Source organism: Heteronotia binoei, chromosome 1 (assembly GCF_032191835.1).
Source record: "Heteronotia binoei isolate CCM8104 ecotype False Entrance Well chromosome 1, APGP_CSIRO_Hbin_v1, whole genome shotgun sequence".
In the NCBI taxonomy this organism is placed as follows: domain Eukaryota; kingdom Metazoa; phylum Chordata; class Lepidosauria; order Squamata; family Gekkonidae; genus Heteronotia; species Heteronotia binoei.
In genome coordinates, this window is record NC_083223.1 from 262,980,115 (window position 1) to 262,999,976 (window position 19,862).

Here is a 19,862-nt window from a genome sequence, read left to right on the forward strand (position 1 = left end):
AGCCAGCCACACCCCCAGCAGCCCTCATTAACCCCTGGAGAAGCCCGCACCACCCTTTCTCCACTTCTGATGTGATTTTGGGCAGTGGTGCAGAGCCGTAGCCTGGATTTCATGTTTGGTGGAGCCCACAGCAGGATTTGCTGGTTTTGGGGGGGGGGGGTCAGGGGGCCACCCGATTTGGTGGCCCTAGTGGGCTCTCAGCACTGTAAGCTGCCTTGAGTTCCACAAGCTAACCCTCCTTCGCCTGGGCAGTCACAGCAGCTCTGCTCCCCCCACCCCTTTCTTATGCGCCCCTCTCTCAGAGAGACAGAGACCTCTTGACTCTCTCTCACCCCCGCTTTGCTCTGCAGGCTGTGTTAGGGAAGGGGAGAGAAAAAAGTGAAAAGACCAGCAGCAATGCTACTACTTGTTCAGAGTGACGGTGAGCAAAGGTTACAGATTTGGGGGCCTCCGATGGAGGGGCCATACAGTTGGAAGGGAGGTTGGAAAGGATGGGCCTGGCCTCTCCCAGGCCCCCTGTACCTACGGGCCTGGCGGCAGGTGGCTTGCTGGCTTTTGACTGGGGTGGGGGTGGACAAGGAGAGTCCCAGGTGAGCGAGGCCTACTTGGGCTGGCTGGATCTCTTTCCAGCCCAAGCAGGCCTCGGTCACCTGGGGCTCTCCTTTCTTGTGTCGAGTTGCTTTTGGCTGGTGGGTGGGTGGCATATGCTAATGAGCTCCACCACCTTTTTTTTTTATGCAATTACTCCTGGCTAAAAGAAATGCCCTGGGGAACTGTGGGTTTGCGCCAGGCTTGGTGGGGTACACACCACATCTCTTGGTTTTGCCCTAGTGATCATGTCAGAGGAGGCTTTGCGCCTACGCCGGGCCACGAGGCAGCAGAAACAGCATGGAGAGCAGAGCCCCACGGTGGTGCAGGAGCCGTCCGAGGACACCCGTTTAACCGCAGAGCAGGAACAACTGATTGAGATCCTGACGGAGGCCCACAACAAGCACTTTGACTCCACCTTTGCCCAGTTCATCCACTACCAAGTGAGTTCCGGGGCGACGTCTGTGGGGCGGGGCTTTAGAAAGAGGGACGGAACAGCAAGCTCACACAGACACATGAATGCGCCTTACAGAGATGGATTAACCAATAGGCCAAGTAGGCACCAGCCTATAAGAGTCAGTTTGGTGAGGTGGTTAAGTGTGCAGACTCTTATTTGGGAGAACCGGGTATGATTCCCCCCACTCCTCCACTTGCACCTGCTGGAATGGCCTTGGGTCAGCCATAGCTCTGGCAGAAGTTGTCCTTGATAGGGCAGCTGCTGTGAGAGCCCTCTCAGCCCCACCCACCTCACAGGGTGTCTGTTGTGGGGGGAGAAGATATAGGAGATTGTAAGCCACTCTTAGTCTCTGATTCAGAGAGAAGAGCGGGGTATAAATCTGCAGTCTTCTTCTTCTTCTGTGGGCCCCCATGCCTTTAAGGGCCCCGGACCGGCTCTCCCCTGGTTTCCCACCTGCTTGCAGCCCTCCCAGCCTGAGCCGCTCTTTGCCCCACTTGCCTGCTGCGGCTTTTGAGAAGGTGCCTGCAGGCTGCAGCAGGGGCTGCAGATGGTGGGGCGGGTGCTCGACTCTGAGATAATTTGCAAAGAGGACCCCAAGATTTCAACTGCCTAGGGGCCTCCACAGGGTTTAATCCGGCACTGGCACCTTAAACTGAATCAAACCCTTGGTCTGGTAGACAGTGGTGCTCTGGGGACTCAAGCAGGGTCTCTCGCTCCCAGGGCTTTTTTTGTAGCAGGAACTCCTTTGCATATTAGACCGCACCCCCCTGATGTAGCCAATCCCCCTGGAGCTTACAGTAGACCCTCTACTAAGAGCCCTGTAAGCTCTTGGAGGGTTGACTACATCAGAAGGGTATGGCCCAGGGATGGAATTCTAGCAGGGGCTCCTTTGCATATCAGGCCACACTCCTCTGATGTAGCCAATCCCCCTGGAGCTTACAGTAGGCCCTTTACTAAGAGCCCTGTAAGCTCTTGGAGGATTGGCTAAATCAGGGGCAGGTGGCCTACTGTGCAAAGGAGCTCCTGCTACAAAAAAAAAAAAAAAGCCCTGTTCACGTCACCTACAACCCGACGTTTTTAACTGGAGATGGCAGGGGTTGAACCTGAATCTGGAACCTTCGACATTATTTTGTTGAGAATCTTTGCTGTTATAATTTTTTTTCCAATCGCTTTTTGCAGTTTGCTTATTGATTGATCGAACAGCTCTTATTGTGTTTGCAACCCGCCTTGAGTCCCTGTGAGAAAGGCGGACTACACATGAAGCGAACAATAAATAATAATCATTAATCAGTAGTAGCAGTGAGCACCCAGCTTGCTGGGAGTAAAGTGTAGATGACTGGGGAAGGCAATGGCAAACCACCCCGTAAAAAGTCTGCTGTGAAAACATGACGGGACGTCACCCCAGAGTTGGAAAAACGACTGGTGCTCGCACAGGGGACTACCTTGACCTTTTTAGTCGTGAACACGCATGAAGCTGCCTTATACCGAATCAGACCATTCATGGGTGGAATTCTAGCAGGAGGTCCTTTGCATATTAGGCCACACACCCCTGATGTAGCCAATCCTTCAAGAGCTTACAGAGCCTACTGTAAGCTCCAGAATTAGCTACATTATGGAGGTGTGGCCTAATATGCAAAGGAGGTCCTGCTAGAATTCCTTACAGGGCTCTTAGTACAGGGCCTACTGGAAGCTCCAGGAGGATTGGCTACATCAGGGGGGTGTGGCCTAATAGGTAAAGGAGGTCCTGCTAGAATTCCTTACAGGGCTCTTAGTACAGGGCCTACTGGAAGCTCCAGGAGGATTGGCTACATCAGGGGGGTGTGGCCTAATAGGTAAAGGAGGTCCTGCTAGAATTCCTTACAGGGCTCTTAGTACAGGACCTACTGGAAGCTCCAGGAGGATTGGCTATATCAGGGGTGTGTGGCCTAATAGGCAAAGGAGGTCCTGTTAGAATTCCTTACAGGGCTCTTAGTACAGGGCCTACTGGAAGCTCCAGGAGGATTGGCTACATCAGGGGTGTGTGGCCTAATAGGCAAAGGAGGTCCTGTTAGAATTCCTTACAGGGCTCGAAGTACAGGGCCTACTGGAAGCTCCAGGAGGATTGGCTACATCAGGGGTGTGTGGCCTAATAGGTAAAGGAGGTCCTGCTAGAATTCCTTACAGGGCTCTAAGTACAGGGCCTACTGTAAGCTCCAGGAGAATTAGCTACATTAGAAAGGTGTGGCCTAATATGCAAAGGAGTTCCTGCTACAAAAAAGGTTACAGCAAACAGCCAACAATAGAGGTGTCCTCCGTAAATCTATCCAACCCCCTTTTTAAAATCCATCTGAGCCAGTCACCACAACCGCACCTTGTGGCAGTGAGTTCCGCAAGCCCTCCTCTCATCTGAGCTCTCCTCCTCCTCTGATTTCCCAGTTTCCCTTCCCGGGACGCAGCCGCAGGAGCCGGTGTGCAGCGGAGAAGCCAGCATACTCAGGATGGAGATTTCTCTGTAGCCAGTTTCATTCTGCCTGATTTTTTTTTTAACCGAGAAAAAGAATATATCTAGGCCCCTTCACAGCCCAGTCACAACAAGCCACAAATACCATCATTGAAATGAATCACATATGCAGTATTTAAAAGCTCACGTCCTCCGAGAAACAATCAAACAGGCACCTCTGCAAAGGAACCCGTTTGGGGCCTGAGAGAGAAACTACCTGTCGCAGTAATAATATGAATAAATAGCTGTTGTTAGCCTGCCTGCCCACACAGCCCTTGGAATAGTAATTTGTTATGAACTGGTTTTATAAGAGAAAAGGAGGGAGGAGAAGCCAGGAAAACAACTCTCTTCCAGTTCATAAAAAACCTTTTAGAGGCAATTCCCGGCCCCCGCTTTTAAAGCTTCTGTCCATTTTGAGAGCCAGTTGTCCAACTGAGAGCCAGTTTGGTGTAGTGGTAAAGTGTGCGGGCTTTTATCTGGGAGAACCGGGTTTGATTCCTCACTCCTCCACTTGCACCTGCTGGAATGGCCTTGGGTCAGCCGTAGCTCTCGTAGGAGTTGTCCTTGAAAGGGCAGCTTCTGGGAGAGTTCTCTCAGCCCCACCCACCTCACAGGGCATTTGTTGTGGGGGGAGGAAGGTAAAGGAGATTGTGAGCCGCTCTGAGACTCAGAGTGGAGGGCAGGATATAAATCTTCTTCAATTTCTCATGAGGACCAGCTGTTTCATGGGGGCGTCTGTTTACTGAGTGCCTTCACCCTTCTGTCCCCTCTTAACTAGCCTCTTTCTCCAGCCTCCAGTGCGCCTGTACATCCACAGTCCAAGGGCTCGAAGCCCTCAGGATCCCGCCATGCCTCCCCACTGCCCACAAGACCACGTGGAGAGCTACCCAGAAGAGGTCCTCCCGGACGTGTTCTCCATGCTGCCGCTCTTTGCCGATATGAGCACCTTCATGATCCAGCAAGTGATCCAGTTTGCCAAGGCAATACCCTCTTTCAGGTTAGATCTGCATTGGGAGGGGAGGGGGGCACACGTGATTGCAGGGGTGTCAAACATGTGGCCCAGGGGCCAAATTAGACCCTCGGAGGGCTCCTATCAGGCCCCCGAGCAATTGACTGTGGTCTTCTCCCTCTCTATTGCTTCCTTCTGCATCACAACTTGCTTTGCAAGGCTTGCTCAATCGCACCAGAGCTACAGAACAAAACCTCTATTTTCTCCATTGACTGAGGAATCTCCCTTGGGGAAGAAGGGGGGGAGGGAGAGCTTGCTTTGCCAGTTTCTCTCAATCGCACTGCAGAGCTACTGAGCCAAGCCTCTCTTCTTTCTATTAACTGAGGCTCCTCCCCCTTCTGGTCCCCTGGGAAAGGAAAGAAAGAGTCACAGCTTCCTTTGTCCAATTCTCTGGATCCCATGGGAGAGATACAAAAAAAGCACATTTAAGACCAACAAGCGCTAATGTTTTAAGTTAAAAAACAAATCTTTGTGTTTGTCTATGTCCTTTATAGGGCTGCCAAGTTCAATTCAAGAAATCTCAGGGGAATTCAGGGGTAGAGCCAGGAGCAAGGGTGTGACAAGCATGATTGAACTCCAAAGGGAGCACTGGCCATCTCCTTGAAAGGGGCTGCACACCTTTGAAATGCCTTCCCTCCACTGGCAATAATGAAGGATAGGGGCACCTTCTGTGGGGGCTCATAGAATTGGACTCCTAGGTCCAATCTTTTTGAAACTCGGAGGGTATTTTGAGGAGAGGCACCGGATGCCATGCAGAAAATTTGGTGCCTTTACCTCAAAAAACAGCCCCCCCCCCTTGAGCCTCAGATATCGATGGATCAATTCTTCATTATACCCTATGGTAGGAGTGGCCAGCGGTAGCTCTCCAGATGTATTTTGCCTACAACTCCCATCAGCCCCAACCATTGGCCATGCTGGCTGGGGCTGATGGGAGTTGTAGGCAAAAAAAAGATCTGGAGAGCTACCGTTGGCCACACCTGCCCTATGGAAATCGGTCTCCATAGGGAATAATGGAATGCCCAGCAGACATTTCCCTCCCCCTGTCACCACTTTCTGATGACCCTGAAGCGGGGGGAGGGCCTCCAAACCGGGGGATCCCCTGCCCCCACCTGGGGATTGTGTAGCCGAAGTAGAGAATCACAGCAAGAGAAGGCAGGGGAAGACAAAGCAAAAAACTACCGTGATGATCAACCTCCAAAAAATGAAAGCCAATGATCCAAAATTATCGAAACATAATAAATATAATTGTTTTTACAAACAGTGAAGTTAATCAGTCTTTCAAACCCTCCAAGGAAGTGTTTACTGTTCGTAAAACGCTTATATTTATTAGGTTTCTATAATTTTGGATCATTGGCTTTAATTTTTTGGAGGCTGAACATCGCGGTAGCTTTTGGCTTTGTTTTCCCCTGCCCGTCTGGGGATCGTAAGCCCTAGTCCTTTATAAAGCTTCTATCTCTGCTCCTGGCATTACAGTTTATGATGCACATGGCCTGGACTGACAAAGATCGATTCCCCGCTAGCCTTATTCTGCTCTCACACTCGTCTTCTCCATGTGGCTTCTGTCGGATTTCACACTCTCTGCCTCCGGGCTGCAACTCGCTGCGCCTTTTTCACGCGGCAAACCAGTTTTTAGAGGATCTTGTTTGCTGAGCGAAAAAGGCGGAGTGAGTTGCAGCCCCGGGGCAGATAGTGTAAAATCCGACAGAAGCCCCAAGGAGAAGAGGAGAGCGAGAGCGGCATAAGGCTAGTGGGGAACCGGTTGAGGTCTCATTTGTGTCAGATCCGACCCTTATAACAAATGAGCTTGACACCCCTATAGATCTTAGTACATCCAGCATGTTTTTTTGTTTTGTTTAACATTTTGTATGCCACGCTTTCTTCCTTACAGGACTGAATGCTGTTATGCGCTCACCCTCACAGCGGTTCAGGGGCTCTCAAAAATATATTTATTCTGTGTGACTCTTACATTGAGCAAGTTTGGCCACCCCTGGGCTAGAGACTGGGTCCACAGTTGAGTGAATCTCATGGCTTACAGCAGGGGTGGGGAATCTTTTTCCTGCCAAGGGTCATATGGATATTCATAACATCATTTGCAGGCCATAAAAAATTATCAACTTAAAAAACAGTGCTCCACCAAGGGAGAATGATTCAGGCTGGCAAATTTGATGCAAATAATTGTTTTTCTATTTGAAGTCATGTGGGGAGAGCCCAGTGTGGCGCACACACACACACACCTGGCCCGCCACCCTAGGAAAATGCATAGATTCAGGGCTTTTTTGTAGAAAAAGCCCAGCAGGAACTCAGTAGCATATTAGACCACATTCCCTAATATTAGCATATTAATTCACACACTCACTAGCATATTAGGCCACACCATCTGGGATAATCAATAAATAAAGGAATGGGAATAAAGGGGAACAAAAGAAATGGGGGGAAGAAATGAAAAGAAAGGGGAATAAAGAAATGAGGAGGAAACTTACCTGAACTGTGACAGTAACTATTCCAGGCCCTGCAGCAATTCTGGCCAGCCGGCCGGGCCCCAGGGAGGCAGCTGCACAGTACATCTGGGCCCTGTGATCCCTGCCTGGCCCTGGGGAGGCTGCCGCACAGCATGACTGAGCCCCACGATCCTCACTGGCCAGCCAGGCCCCAGAGAGGCTGCCACGTGGCTCAGTTCAGCCCAGCAATCCCCAAGGACCACACCAAGTGACCTCGAGGGCCGCATACGGCCCTTGGGACGGAGGTTCCCCACCCCTGGCTTACAGCTTTCATTTTGTTTCTCCCTAGAAGCCTGCCAATTGAGGATCAGATCTCACTCCTCAAAGGGGCTACTATTGAGATCTGCCAGATCCAGTTCAACACAGTCTTCAATGAAGAAACCAACGCGTGGGAGTGCGGACAACACTGCTACACCGTCCAAGATGGCGCCCTGGGTAAGCTGCAGGAAGGGAGCCTAAAGCTGCGCGTCACAGGATGCCCTGAAAGACGAGATGTAGGAAGACCTTGCCCTGATCTGGGCGGCCCAATCTCGTCAGCTCTTGGGAGCTAAGCCGGGTCAGCCCTGGTTAGTACTTCGATGGGAGATAGAGGAGTTCCCAGGTGGAAAAAACAATACAGGAGAATCACGGACAAGAGGAAAACACTACAGAATACCGTGATTAAACAAAACTGCCGCTCTCTTACAAATTATTAAATACTCTATTTATAAAGCTTGAATCTACTCGCATCTCACAACTCACGTTGCTAATCGAAAACCCCTCAATTCATAACAGTATAAACGGCCACAGTGATTAAATATCCAATGCCCCCCCCCCCAATTCTCTTATTTATTATTTATTACATTTGATGATTCGCCCTTTCCCAGCTACCGCCAGGCTCAGGGCAATGTACAACCGTAAAAAATACATAAATATAAAATCAGTTACATTAAAAATGACAAACCCTAAAGTGCTCTTATTCGGTCATTACACCACATCAGGGGTGGGGGGATCCTCCCAAGAGGGGGGGAGAGGAAAAGGTACCAGCACGGCAACTGCCGCTGTCCTCATGCAAAGGTTTGGTGGGACATCTCTGCCTTACAGGCCTTGCGAAACTGTAAAAGATCCTTCAGGGCCCTGATGTCTTCTGGCGGAGCGTTCCACCAAGTCGGGGCCAGGACTGAAAAAGCCTTGGCCCTTGTTGAGGACAGTCATACCTCTTTCAGGCCAAGGATCACTAGCAGATTTCAACTACTGGAGCGCAACGCCCTTTCGGGGACATAGTGGAGGAGGCGGTCCCGTAGATACATTGGTCCCAGACCACTCAAGGCCTTAAAGGTCATAACCAAAACCTTGAATCTAACCCAGACTAATTAAAAGTCCAAACTCCACACCTGAAAGGCAAAAGGCGTTTGTGCAAAAGTGCTTGTAACATTCCGACTTCCAGAATGGCAGTCTTGTAGAATCGCAGTATTGTGTAAGATGTTTTTAGCCTCCAGGTGGGGCTTGGAGATCTCCCGCTTTTACAACTGATCTCCAGCTGGCAGAGATCAGCTCCCCTGGAGGAAATGGCTGCTTTGAAGGGTGAACTCTATGGTATTGTACCCTGCTGAGGCTCCTCCCCTCCCCAAACCCCGCCTTCTCCCAGCTCCACCCCCAGAGTCTCCAGGTATTTTCCAACAGAGGTCTCGCAATCCTAGAGATCACCAGGAAGTCCAGGGTCATGACACAGAGGGAGGTAATGGCAAATCACTTCTGAATGTCTCTTGCCTTGAAAACTCTATGACATTGCCATAGTAAAGGTAAAGGTTGTCCCCTGTGCAAGCATCAGTCATTCCCAACTCTGGGATGACGTCGCACCGTGATGTTTTCATGGCAGACGTTTTTTATGGGATGGTTTGCCATTGCCTTCCCCAATCATCTACGCTTTCCCCGCCAGCAAGCTGGGTACTCATTTTACTGACCTCGGAAGGATGGAAGGCTGAGTCGACCTGGAGCCAGCTACCTGAAGCCAGCTTCCGCTGGGATTGAACTCAGGTTGTGAGCAGAGCTTGGACTGCAGTATTGCAGCTTTACCACTCTGCGCCACGGGGCTCCTTCTATGACATTGCAGTTAGTTGCAATTTAATGGCAACCCCACCCCCCCCACACCCCGAAAGGACAACCTCTAGCTGGAGCTGCAAAATGTTTTTGTTGTTGCTGTTATTACCAAGAGAGCTGTAGATCCATTATTTGGATTAGAACCCTCCCACAGGAAAGTGGACATTTAACTCTTCCCCATATGTTGCTGTCTCCCATTAGGAGGTGGCAGCAGCTTGACCTGGGGGTGGGGGTGGGCATATTTTAGATCAGGAAAATAGCACAGGAAAAAAAGGTTCAAAACCCTCTCATTCTCACTCTGGCCAGATGGGAGATGAAGATGTACGTTTTTTATTTAACAACAGCCCTCACAATTCGCTTGTTTAGAGATAATACTTCTTCTTCTTGAACACCCACGGCTGTTTTGCTCATAAGCTGCCCTCCACCCCCACATGGATACAGCAGGATGCGTGCACCAATAATGATTTCCCCCTGGTTACTGTTTTCAGCCCAAAGTAGGAGTAGGGGCCCCTGCTGGGCCAATGAGATTTGAGAAGCAAGGCCTGACCTTGGCGCCTTCCAGAACCTGTCACAGTTATAAGGTTCCTATCACTGGTCATGCAAAGGGGTAGCATGGCCATGGATTTGTTATGAAGATGCGCCCTCGTGTGGCCGGAGGAAGGTATGTTTTTTTGTCCAGGAATACCCGAGTTTAACAGAGAATATCCAGTTTGGCTTCTCTCGAACCAGGTTTATTACACGAAGCTGCCTTATATTGAATCAGACCTTCAAGTCCCTCAAGGTCAGCGTTGTCTACTTAGACTGGCAGCCGCTCTCCAGGGTCTCAGGCTGAGGTCTTTCTCATCACCTAACTGCCTGTTCCTTTTAAGCTGGAGATACCAAGGATTGAATTTGGGACCTTCTGCACGCAAAGCAGAGGCACTTCCAATGAGCCACAACCTCTCCCTAAACCACGGGTGGCCAAACTTGCTTAATGTAAGAGCCACATAGAATAAACATCAGATGTTTGAGAGCCGCAAGACATGAATGTTACATTTTCGAGGGAGGGAAGGAAGGGAGGAAGATGGGGAGAGGAAGGAGAGGTAGAAAAAAAACAACTTTAATTTTAAATGCATTCCCCAAGCCGCCAGCTGGCTTGGCTTGGTGAAGTGATTTAAAGAGAAAAATGCCTTCTCTAAGCTGGCCAACAGGGCAGTGAACATAAGAACATAAGAGAAGCCATTTTGGATCAGGCAAATGGCCCATCCAGTCCAACACTCTGTGTCACACAGTGACTTTTACAGTGACTTCAAGTGCCATATGATATGTGTGAAAGACCACATGTGGCTCCCGAGCCATCATTCAGCTACCCCTGCCCTAAACAAACATGAAGCTGCCTTCTACTGAATCGGACCCTTGGTCCATTCAGGTCAGTATTGCCTACTCAGACTGGCAGCCGCTCTCTCCAGGGTCTCTGAGGTCTTTCACTTCACCTAATAACTGAGATAACCGGTTATTACAGCTGCACAAACCACTCACTTTGCTGTCTGACTCCACTCTCTTCCAGCTGGATTCCAGCAGATCTACTTAGAGCCGCTGCTGAAATTTCATATCAGCCTGAAGAAGCTGAGGCTGCATGAGGCCGAATACGTCCTGTTACAAGCCCTAGTGCTGTTCTATCCAGGTAAGACCTCCCACCGGTGCTTCTCCCTTCGTCCAAAGGCAGATTATTATTTTTATTTTTTTGTGATTTGCAGGGCTCTTTTTTGTAGCAGGAATTCCTTTGCACCCTAGGCCATACATCCCTGATGTAGTCAATCCTCCAAGCGCTTACAGGGCTCTTAGTGCGGAACCTACTGTAAGCTCCAGGAGGATTGGCTACATCAGTGGGGGTGTGGCCTAATATGCAAAGGAGTTTCTGCTACAAAAAAAGCCCCGGTGATTTGTATCCCGCCCTACCTCATGAGCAGGCTCAGGGCAGCGCACATCACATCAGCAAAGACAATTTAAAGCACCAATCATCAACACCCTACAAATAAGATTAATCGTTAAATAGATAAAGTTCCTAGCTGACAGTTTGGCAGTTGGCATCATTCCGTGTAGCTAGCCCCATGCTAGAGGGGTGATGGATCAGGACGGATTAAGTTGAGCGCCAATAATACGAAAGCACTGTGGGCATCTGAAGCCAGAGAGGCCGAGGATAGTCAACATCCGTTGCTTGAACCAAAAGGCCTGGCGGAACAGCTCCATTTTACAGGCCTTGTGTGATTGCAACAGTTGCAGCGAATAATCATGCGGCTCAACTGGAAAAAATCTGGCACTCTGCACATCTGATGGTGGCATCAAGTCACAGCCAAATTACAGCGGCCCTGTACAGTTTTCAAGGCCAGAGGAACAGGAGTGGCTTGCCTGCCTCTGCCTCCTCACTGGAATTCCCTGGTGGTCTCCTTTCTTAATTCTGACCAGGCCTGGCCCTGCTTTGCTTCTGAGATCTGACAAGATTAGGCTCGCCTGGGCCGGCCAAGTCGGGGCATATGCATTGCAGCTTTCTCCTAGGGCTGCCAAGCCCCCAGTCTGGGTGGGGGTTCCCCCGCTCAGGAGGTTCCCAATCCACCGGCCCACATTGGGCCGGCAGGTAGAACCTCCCCTGACGTCGTTGGTGTGATGACATCACCCGGAAGATGAAGGTGATGTCGCTCACAGCCGCTCTAGACATTTCCGGGAAAACTCTATGGTTTTTCCCGGATGCTCTAGCCATTTGGGAGGGAAAAACTCTATGCTACAATAGGTACCATAGAATTTTCCCCTCCCAAATGGCTAAAGCATCCCGGGAAACCATAGAGTTTTCCCAGAAATGCCTAGAGCAGCTTTGAGTGACGTCACCAGCGCGATGACGTCTCTTCCAGGTGATGTCATTGTGTCACATGCATGTGAAAGTCCCCCGCCAGGCAAGGCTGGGGACTTGGCAACCCTACTTTCCCCAGATGTGAAAGAAGTTTTGAATGGGCCTGAAGTCAACATACCTCTGAGCATGTGCTGTGTGACTTTTCCTTTGAAAAGAAATATATCATTTATAAGTTAAAAAAATAGTAGTCCCCTGCGCAAGCACCAGTCGTTGCCAACTCTGGGGTGACATTGCTTTCACAACGTTTTTACGGGGTGGTTTGCCATTGCCTTCCCCTTGCCATTGCCATAAGTTAACCACACTTTAAAAACTCCTTCCTAGTGCTCTCTCTCACACACACACACGCACGTGTAATGGTGTTCAAAAGAAGATGATACTGGATTTATACCCTCCCTACAGTCCGAAACTCAGAGTGGCTCACAATCTCCTTTACCTTTCTCTCCCACAACAGACACCCTGTGAAGTAGGTGGGGATGAGAGAGCTCTTACAGCAGCTGCCCTTTCAAGGAGAATTCCTGCGAGAGCAATGACTGACCTAAGGCCATTCCAGCAGCTCCAAGGGGAGGAGTAGGGAATCAAACCCAGTTCTCCCAGATAAGAGTCTGCACATTTAACCACTACACCAAGTAGACCCATGATGGTTAGACAGTCCCATCATCACCCAAATTTCCCCATTTTAATTTTTGTACTGTATATACACTCCACCTTTCACCACAGTGTCTCATTTCCTCCTCCACTCCTCCATTTTATCCCTGGTGAGGTAGGCTAGACTGCAAATGTGTGATAAGCCCAAGGCTGCCCAATGAGCTTCCATGCCAAGAGGGGGAACAGTCCAGGGGTTCTTGACCTGGTGCCCATGGAGGCCACGGCACCTGCCAAAACCTTTTCTGGTGCCCACCAAGTGTTTTTAGGAAGTGGGTGGGGCCAGGTAGGGTATTTGCTCAACTAGGCTTCTGATTGGCAACTGGAGATTAGATTGTGCAGATTTTTTAAAAATGTTGCTTTGGCAGCAACCGCCAGCACAACACAAGAATCTACGCTGTGTGACTGCATTAGGCTGTGGCAGCCATTTTGTGGCCAGCTCCACCCCCTGCGGCAGCCATTTTGTTGCTGCGCCCACCGTGCTGTGTCAGAATTCCAAATGTGTTCACAGGCTCAAGAAGGTTGGGGACTCCAAGCCCCATTACCAAAACCATTCCACAACGTGGGCTTTCCATGCCCCCTCAGGATCAGGCCTGACCCTCAGCTTTTCTGCTCTGCTCCTTTCCCTCATCTCCCATTGCTGAAACCCTGCCCCCTTTGCAGACAACTTGGAAGTCATGCAGCGGGACGAGATTGACCAGACTCAAGAGAAAATTGCCCTCACGCTGAAAAACTACATTGACCAGCGGCACCCTTTACCTGAAGGCAGGTGAGTAAGCAGCAGCTTCTGCACTCTGAAATGCTTCACACATCATTTGGGCTATTGCTGAAAATCAGGGATTTTTTTGCAGCAGGAACTCCTTTGTATATTAGGCCACACACCCCTGATGTAGCCAATCCTCCTGAGCTTACAGGGCTCTTAGTACAGGGCCTACTGTAAGCTCCAGCAGGATTGGCTACATCAGGGGTGTGTGGCCTAATATGCAAAGGAGTTCCTGCTACAAAAAAAAGCTCTGCTGTAAACTATCCTCCATGAGGGGCTGTGGCTCAGTAGAACATCTGACGTGCAGAAGGTCCCAGGTTCAATCCCTGGCATCTCCAGTTAAAGGATCAGGTAGGTGATATGAAGACCTCTGCTGGAGACCCTGGAGAACCGTTGCCAGTCTGAGTAGACAGTACTGACTTTGATGGACCATTCAGTATAAGGCAGCTTCATGTGCTTTACGTACACAACAATTTTAAAATGTTGCTTTGGCAGCAACCGCCAGCACAACACAAGGATCTACACTGTGTGACTGCATTAGGCTGTGGCAGCCATTTTGTGGCCAGCACCACCTGCGGCAGCCATTTTGTTGCTGCGCCCACCATGCTGTGTCAGAATTCCAAATTGTTGTGTGTGGTATTCATGGACTCTATACGAGCCAGATCTGCTTGGCTTCAAAGGTGCTGCTGGAAACACATTAACCCGCCTTATACTGAGTCTGCCCCTTGGTCCATCACAGTGAATGTCGTCTACTCAGACTTGCAGCAGCTCTCCATCGTCTCAGGAAGAGGTCTTTTCTATCATTTATTATTTGGTCTTTTTTGAGCCGGCTGTGATGTAGTGGTTAAGAACAGAACTGGGCTTGATTCCCCACGTGAGAGCCAGTTTGGTATAGTGATTAAGTGCCCGGACTTTTATCTGGGAAAACCCGGTTTGAGTCCCAACTCCTCCACTTGCAGCTGCTGGAATGGCCTTGGGTCAGCCATAGCTCTCATAGAATCATAGAGTAGGAAGGGACCTCTAGGGTCATCTAGTCCAACCCCCTGCACAATGCAGGAAACGCACAAACACCTCCCCCTAAATTCACAGGATCTTCATTGCTGTCAGATGGCCATCTAACTGTTTAAAAACCTCCAAGGCAGGAGAGCCCACCACCTCCCAAGGAAGCCTGTTCCACTGAGGAATCGCTCTAACGGTCAGGAAGTTCTTCCTAATGTTGAGTTGGAAACTCTTTTGATTTAATTCCAACCCATTGGTTCTGGTCCTACCTTCCAGGGCCACAGAAAACAATTCCACACCATCCTCTATAGGACAGCCCTTCAAGTACTTGAAGATGGTGATCATATCACCTCTCAGCCGCCTCCTCTCCAGGCTAAACATCCCCTCTCCAGGCTAAACATTAATAGGGTAGCTTCTGGGAGAGCTCTCTCAGCCCCACCTACCTCATAGGTGTCTGTTATGGGGGAAGGAGATAAAGGAAACTGTAAGCCGCTCTGAGACTCAAGAGTGAAGGGCAGGGTATCATCGTCCTCTTCCCTCGTCATCCTCCTCCTCCTCCTCCTCCAGCCAGCAGGATGGCCTTGGGTCAGTCAAAAGTTCTCACAGAGCAGTTCTCTCAACCCCACCTACCTCACAAGGTGTCTGTTGCAGGAGTTTGTAAGCCCCTTTGAGACTCCAAGTGAAGGGCGGAGTATAAATCCAGCCTCTTCTTTTGTCTTAAGTGCAGATGCCAGGGATTTTCTGCATGCCAAGGAGAGGTGTGGGAGGCTTACGGGGTGTTAGCCACAGTTCACACCGAGCCTCAGCAGCACATAACGATGCCTTGGTGTTCATGTGTTTGCGCAGACATGAACATGCAGGTATGATAGCCAGCCAGTCGCCCCTGGTTAGTACTTGGATGGGAGTTCACCGCGGCCACTGTGACACCGCCGGTCCACTTTTGAGCAGAGTTACACCCTTCCAAACCAGTTGATATCCATGGGCTTCGACAGGGCTTTTTAAAAAAGAAAAAACCCAGCAGGAGCTCCCCTGGGCTTCCCCCGGCATGCCTGCTGCAGCGGGCTCACTGGGGAAGGCTGAAGCCATGGCGGAGCCATTTGAAGATGCCTCCCCACGCCTTCCCCCGAGTGCCGTGCCAGGTGGTGCTCCGCTTCTGTGCGCTCCTACCCTAAAAGAGCTCTGGGCTTCACAGGGTGGAGCTCTGCTTTAGGATAGTCCTGTTAATTTCTCGGGCATTTGGTGACAGAGCTGAACCTTGCTAAGGCCAGCAGGTCACAGCAACGAGGTTTAATAAGTCATTCCCTTCCAATGGAAAAAAAGAAAAGACAGGAAATGGGATTCAGGAGGGACAAATTACAGAAAACCCAGAACGCAGATGGAACGCATGACATTTAAGTGCCCCTTACTATGTGCATCGGTCACGCACACACTCCCTTGTTGCTTTCATATGGGTTTTGAAAGCCAGTTTGGTGTAGCGGTGAAGTGTGCGGACTCTTATCTGGGAGAACCGGGTTTGATTCCCCACTCCTCCACTTGTAGCAGCTGGAATGGCCTTGGGTCAGCCACAGCTCTCGCAGGAATTATGCTTGAAAGGGCAGCTGCTGTGAGAGCCCTCTCAGCCCCACCCACCTCACAGGGTGGAGATTGTGAGCCGCTCTGAGACTGATTCAGAGAGAAGGGCGGGGTATAAACCTGCAGTCATCAACATAAGAGAAGCCATGTTGGATCAGGCCAATGGCCCATCCAGTCCAACACTCTGTGTCACATAGTGGCCAAAATATATATCTTCTTTTAATGAGATACTGAACGGGGTAGAGAGAATACTGTGTGTGTCAAGGGCTCCTTCTAAGCTGTGGAGTCTTGTGAGCAAAAATTCTACTTCATGAGCTACTGGCGTTAAAGCTGTGAGCTACTGCATAAATTAGTTTGCTCTGCGGCCATTGTTCCTAATCGAAGACACAAATGTGTGAGCCGGAGGCTAAAAACCTGAGCTAGCTCACACTAACTCAGCTTAGAGGGAACACTGGCGTGTGTATGCACACATGTTTGTGTTTGTGTGTGTGAAGTATCATTAAGTCACAAACACTTGTGGGGCATTAGGACAAACTAACAGAGGTTTTGCCATTGCCTGCCTCTGCAAAGCAGCCCTGGACTTCACTGATGGTCTCCCTTTCAAGTACGAACCAGGACCGACCCTCTTAGCTACCAAGAGCTGATGAGATCAGGCTAGCCCTCAGCCATCTAGGTCAGGCTAGAGAGTACGGCATTATGTCGGCAGAGCTATTATATTCATGAAGCTGCCATACACTGAATTGGTCCATCAAGGTCAGTACTGCCTATTCAGACCGGCAGGAGGGCTCCCCAGGTTCTCAAGCAGAGAGGTCTTTTGGACCACCACCTCCTTTAGCTAGAGATGCCAGGGACTGAACCCGGGATCCTTCTGCAGGCCCGGCTGGTGCTTTGACACTAGAACATAAGAACATAAGAACATAAGAGAAGCCATGTTGGATCAGGCCAACGGCCCATCAAGTCCAACACTCTGTGTCACACAGTGGCAAAAAATGTTATATACACACACACACACATACTGTGGCTAATAGCCACTGATGGACCTCTGCTCCATATTTTTATCTAAACCCCTCTTGAAGGTGGCTATACTTGTGGCCGCCACCACCTCCTGTGGCAGTGAATTCCACTGAGCCACAGAGCTCAGGACACTGAGCCACAGAGCTCCTCTTCTCTGGAAGGTGGGTAAGACCTGGCCCTAAGGAAGTACGGACAGCCCCCTCCTGTGTGCAAAAGAGAGAGTGTGGTATAGCAGTTAGCGCTGGACTAGGCTCCAAGGCAGGAAGGTCTGACCCATTCCCCTCCTCTCCGCCTAGGTTCCTCTACGCCAAACTTCTCTTGCTGTTGACGGAGCTGCGGTCGCTGAAGGTGGAGAACACCCGACAGATCCTCCATATCGACCAGGATTTTTCCGCCATGACGCCGCTGTTGTCGGAGATTATCAGCTGAAACGAGGAAGGCGGATACTGGCTTCTCGCGCCTAAGATTACCCAGTGCTTTGAAAGCCACCAAGACTGAAAAGAAAAGGGACACCTCAGGGTGACCTTCATGGGAAATCTAGGCTAGGACCAAGCCTGTAGCTACAGTGGGGTTCAGGAGGGGCCAGGCCCATCCTTTTAAACCACCCTTCCAACTTTATGGCCCCTCCTTTTATGCCCCCCTTCCAACGGTATATGAAGAGCCCCGTAGCGCAGGGTGTTAAAGCTCCAGTACTGCAGTCCTAAGCTCTGCCCACGACCTGAGTTCGATCCCTGGCGGTAGCTGGGTTTTCAGGTAGCCGGCTCGAGGTTGACTCAGCCTTCCATCCTTCTGAGGTCGGTAAAATGAGTACCCAGCTTGCAGGGGGGAAAGCGTAGATGACTGGGGAAGGCAACAGCAAACCACCCTGTAAAAAGTCTGCCGTGAAAACGTTGTGAAAGCAGCGTCACCCCAGAGTTGGAAACGACTGGTGCTTCCACAGGGGGCCTTTCCTTTCCTCCAACTGTATGGCCCCTCCCAAGCTGTCCCCTTTGCTTACCGCCACTCTGAACTAGTAGTGGCATTGCTGCTGGTCTTTTTGCTTCTTTCTCTCCCCTTCCCTTACCCAGCATGCACAGCAAAGTGTGTGTGGGGGGGGAGAGAAGAGTCAAGAGGTCTCTGTCTCTGAGAGAAGGGCACATAAGAAACGGGTTAGGGGAGCAGAGCTGCTGTGACTGCCCAGGCGAAGGGGGACTGGCTTGTGGAACTCAAAGCAGCTTACAGTGCTGAGAGCCCAGGGCCACCAAACCGCCCCCCCCCCTCAAACAACAAATCCTGCAGTGGGCCCCACCAGACATGAAATCCTGGCTATGGCTAGGGCAATTCCGTCGATAAAAAACAACCCCGAGAACTAGCGATCTTCTGCAAAACGGGGCTCCCTTACCCCTATCGCTTTGAGCCGGGGCTACCGTGGCAGATCCGGAACCTCTTGCCTCTCTCCGTTCTGAGCCTGATATTCCCCCCGCAGCCAACTAATCCTCCATTAATCCAATAGCAGCCAATCCTGTCCCTGCACTCAGCCCCCCCCCTCCCCAGATGATCCCAGCTTAGCTGGCATCGTATGATCCAGCCCTGTCTGATCCATTGATCCTTTCTGAGCTGCCCAGGCTCTGCCTCTTAAGCTCTCATAGGGTTTTATGGTCACTGAAGCACGGCCCACTGTGCCCCCTCCCCTCGGCCACCTTTGCAAAATAAAACGGGAAAGAGAATAGGGCACACGCGGCTATGTAAGAACCGGCAAATCGAGGAGGGTTTATAGGACTGCCAGCAATGTGATCAGAAGGGGTGTCAAAACCCAGCGGGCTTTCGAAGCATGCTAGACTAACTTCCCTTCAAACCGCTCTCCCTGCGCCACCGTGCCTCTGGGCAACTCCTGAGAAAACACGATTAAGTATCTGTTTGATGGGATTTGCTCAGCAAGAACCACCAGCCTGAGCGCAGGAGCGATTTCAATGGCTCTGCAAATCCACACCTGGAAGAGACTGCCCCCCCCGTCTGCTCCCCCCCCCCGCCACACTTCTAACAAATACAGTCTAGGTCAGGGGTGCCGAACTCATCTGTTATGAAGACTGGATTTGACATAAATGAGACTTTGTCAGGCCGGGCCATGTCAGACCAGGCCATGTGTGTACCTATTTAAGATTAGGTAGCAGAGATATAAACTTTATAAAGGACACAGATAAACTTATAACATTGGCACTTGGTCTTAAAAGTGCTTTCCCTTGCTATCCAGGGAACTGGCCAAAGGAAGCTCTGGCTCTTTTCTTTCCTCCCCAAGGGAACAAGAGGGGAGAAGCTTCAGCCAATAGAAGGAAGAGAGGAGTAGCTCAGCTCTGCTGTGCGATTGAGAGGGCCTGGCAAAGCAAGCTCTCCCTCTCCCCCTTCCTCCCCAAGGGAGGAGCCTCAGCCAATGCAGAAAATAGAAGCTTTGCTCTGTAGCTTCTGTGCAATTGAGCAAGCCTTGCAAAGCAAGCTGTTATACAGAAGGAAGCAAGAGAGGGAGAAAGAAGCAGACAACAGCCAGTTGCTGAGGGCCTGATAGGAACCCTCCGAGGACCTGATTTGGCCTCTGGGCCACATGCATGACACTCTTGGTGTAGGCCCCGGTACAATTTCTGCCTCTGCCCAAAGGCACTGAAGGAAAGGGAGACTCGCTGAATCAAACAAAATGTCCACATACTCCACAGCCACAGCCAACCAGCTAAATTTATCTTCAAAGGGCAGGAAGACAAAAGTCCCGCCCCCCCATTACTTTCCTTCAGGTCTTCAAAAGGATCTTGCTGCTGCACATGCAAGTTCTACTTTGCCAACGACTAGGGTTGCCAAGTCCAATTCAAGAAATATCTGGGGACTTTGGGGGTGGAGCCAGGAGACATGGGGG

At 50.5% G+C, this 19,862-nt stretch overlaps 1 protein-coding gene across 1 annotated transcript in view; it reads left to right on the forward strand.

The window, feature by feature from the left end:
• NR1I3 (nuclear receptor subfamily 1 group I member 3) overlaps positions 1-17,490 on the forward strand; it is a 34,154-nt gene extending 16,664 nt beyond the window's left edge. The window contains exons 4-9 of the mRNA XM_060257169.1: positions 832-1,031; positions 4,316-4,521; positions 7,321-7,466; positions 10,657-10,773; positions 13,300-13,405; positions 17,281-17,490. Of these exons, the coding sequence (XP_060113152.1) occupies positions 832-1,031; positions 4,316-4,521; positions 7,321-7,466; positions 10,657-10,773; positions 13,300-13,405; positions 17,281-17,413 (908 nt within the window). The 3' untranslated portion in view covers positions 17,414-17,490. The remainder of the gene's footprint in view (positions 1-831; positions 1,032-4,315; positions 4,522-7,320; positions 7,467-10,656; positions 10,774-13,299; positions 13,406-17,280) is intronic.
• The last annotated feature ends 2,372 nt before the right edge of the window (positions 17,491-19,862 follow it).